General features: G+C 55.4%; 1 protein-coding gene across 1 annotated transcript in view; it reads left to right on the forward strand.

Moving 5' to 3' along the window:
- Nucleotides 1-668, forward strand: part of MAP3K3 (mitogen-activated protein kinase kinase kinase 3) — an 81,472-nt gene continuing 80,804 nt past the window's right edge. Inside the window, exons 1-2 of the mRNA XM_029927069.1 lie at nt 1-105; nt 310-454. Of these exons, the coding sequence (XP_029782929.1) occupies nt 1-105; nt 310-454 (250 nt within the window). The remainder of the gene's footprint in view (nt 106-309; nt 455-668) is intronic.

Below are 668 nucleotides of genomic sequence, written 5' to 3' on the forward strand. Positions count from 1 at the left end.
ATGGCACATCCCTGGCTGCCCCACACCAAGTCGAAGAAGGGACCCGATGCAGCAATGCTGATTAACGCCACAAAACTTCAGCCGCTGTCTTTTCGGCCCCAGCCTGTGAGGCAGCAGGCATTTATATACATGGCGGTGTTCGTGGCTCCCAGCCGGCCTGGAACACGGGCACTGTTTATCCCTGGAAGGTAAGAGAGCAGAGACTTGGGTCCGATGACGCGCAGGGTCCCACCATTCGTAAGGGATGGGGCCGGGCTGCAAACCAGGACGGCTCGATCTCATCGCTTAAGCTCTTCTGCCTCCTTACAGATCACGTCTGCTGACTGGAAGATTCCAAGTGTGGGCATATGGACCACCATTATGTATTATTATTACTCCCATTATATACACAAGGAAACGGGCGAGCATGACAAGGCCCTAGGTTACCCTTGCAAGAAGTGGAAAATTCACAACTGTAAGCCAAGGCTGCCATCCGCATCCCAAACTGCCTCCCACCGCCCCCATCATGCACTTAGGAGCGTGCACCCCTCTTCTCTTAGGAGCGTGCACCCCCCTTCACTTAGGAGCGTGCACCCCTCTTCTCTTAGGAGCGTGCACCCCCATTCACTTAGGAGCGTGCACCCCTCTTCTCTTAGGAGCGTGCACCCCCATTCACTTAGGAGCGTGCA

Source organism: Suricata suricatta, chromosome 17 (assembly GCF_006229205.1).
Source record: "Suricata suricatta isolate VVHF042 chromosome 17, meerkat_22Aug2017_6uvM2_HiC, whole genome shotgun sequence".
Taxonomy (NCBI): domain Eukaryota; kingdom Metazoa; phylum Chordata; class Mammalia; order Carnivora; family Herpestidae; genus Suricata; species Suricata suricatta.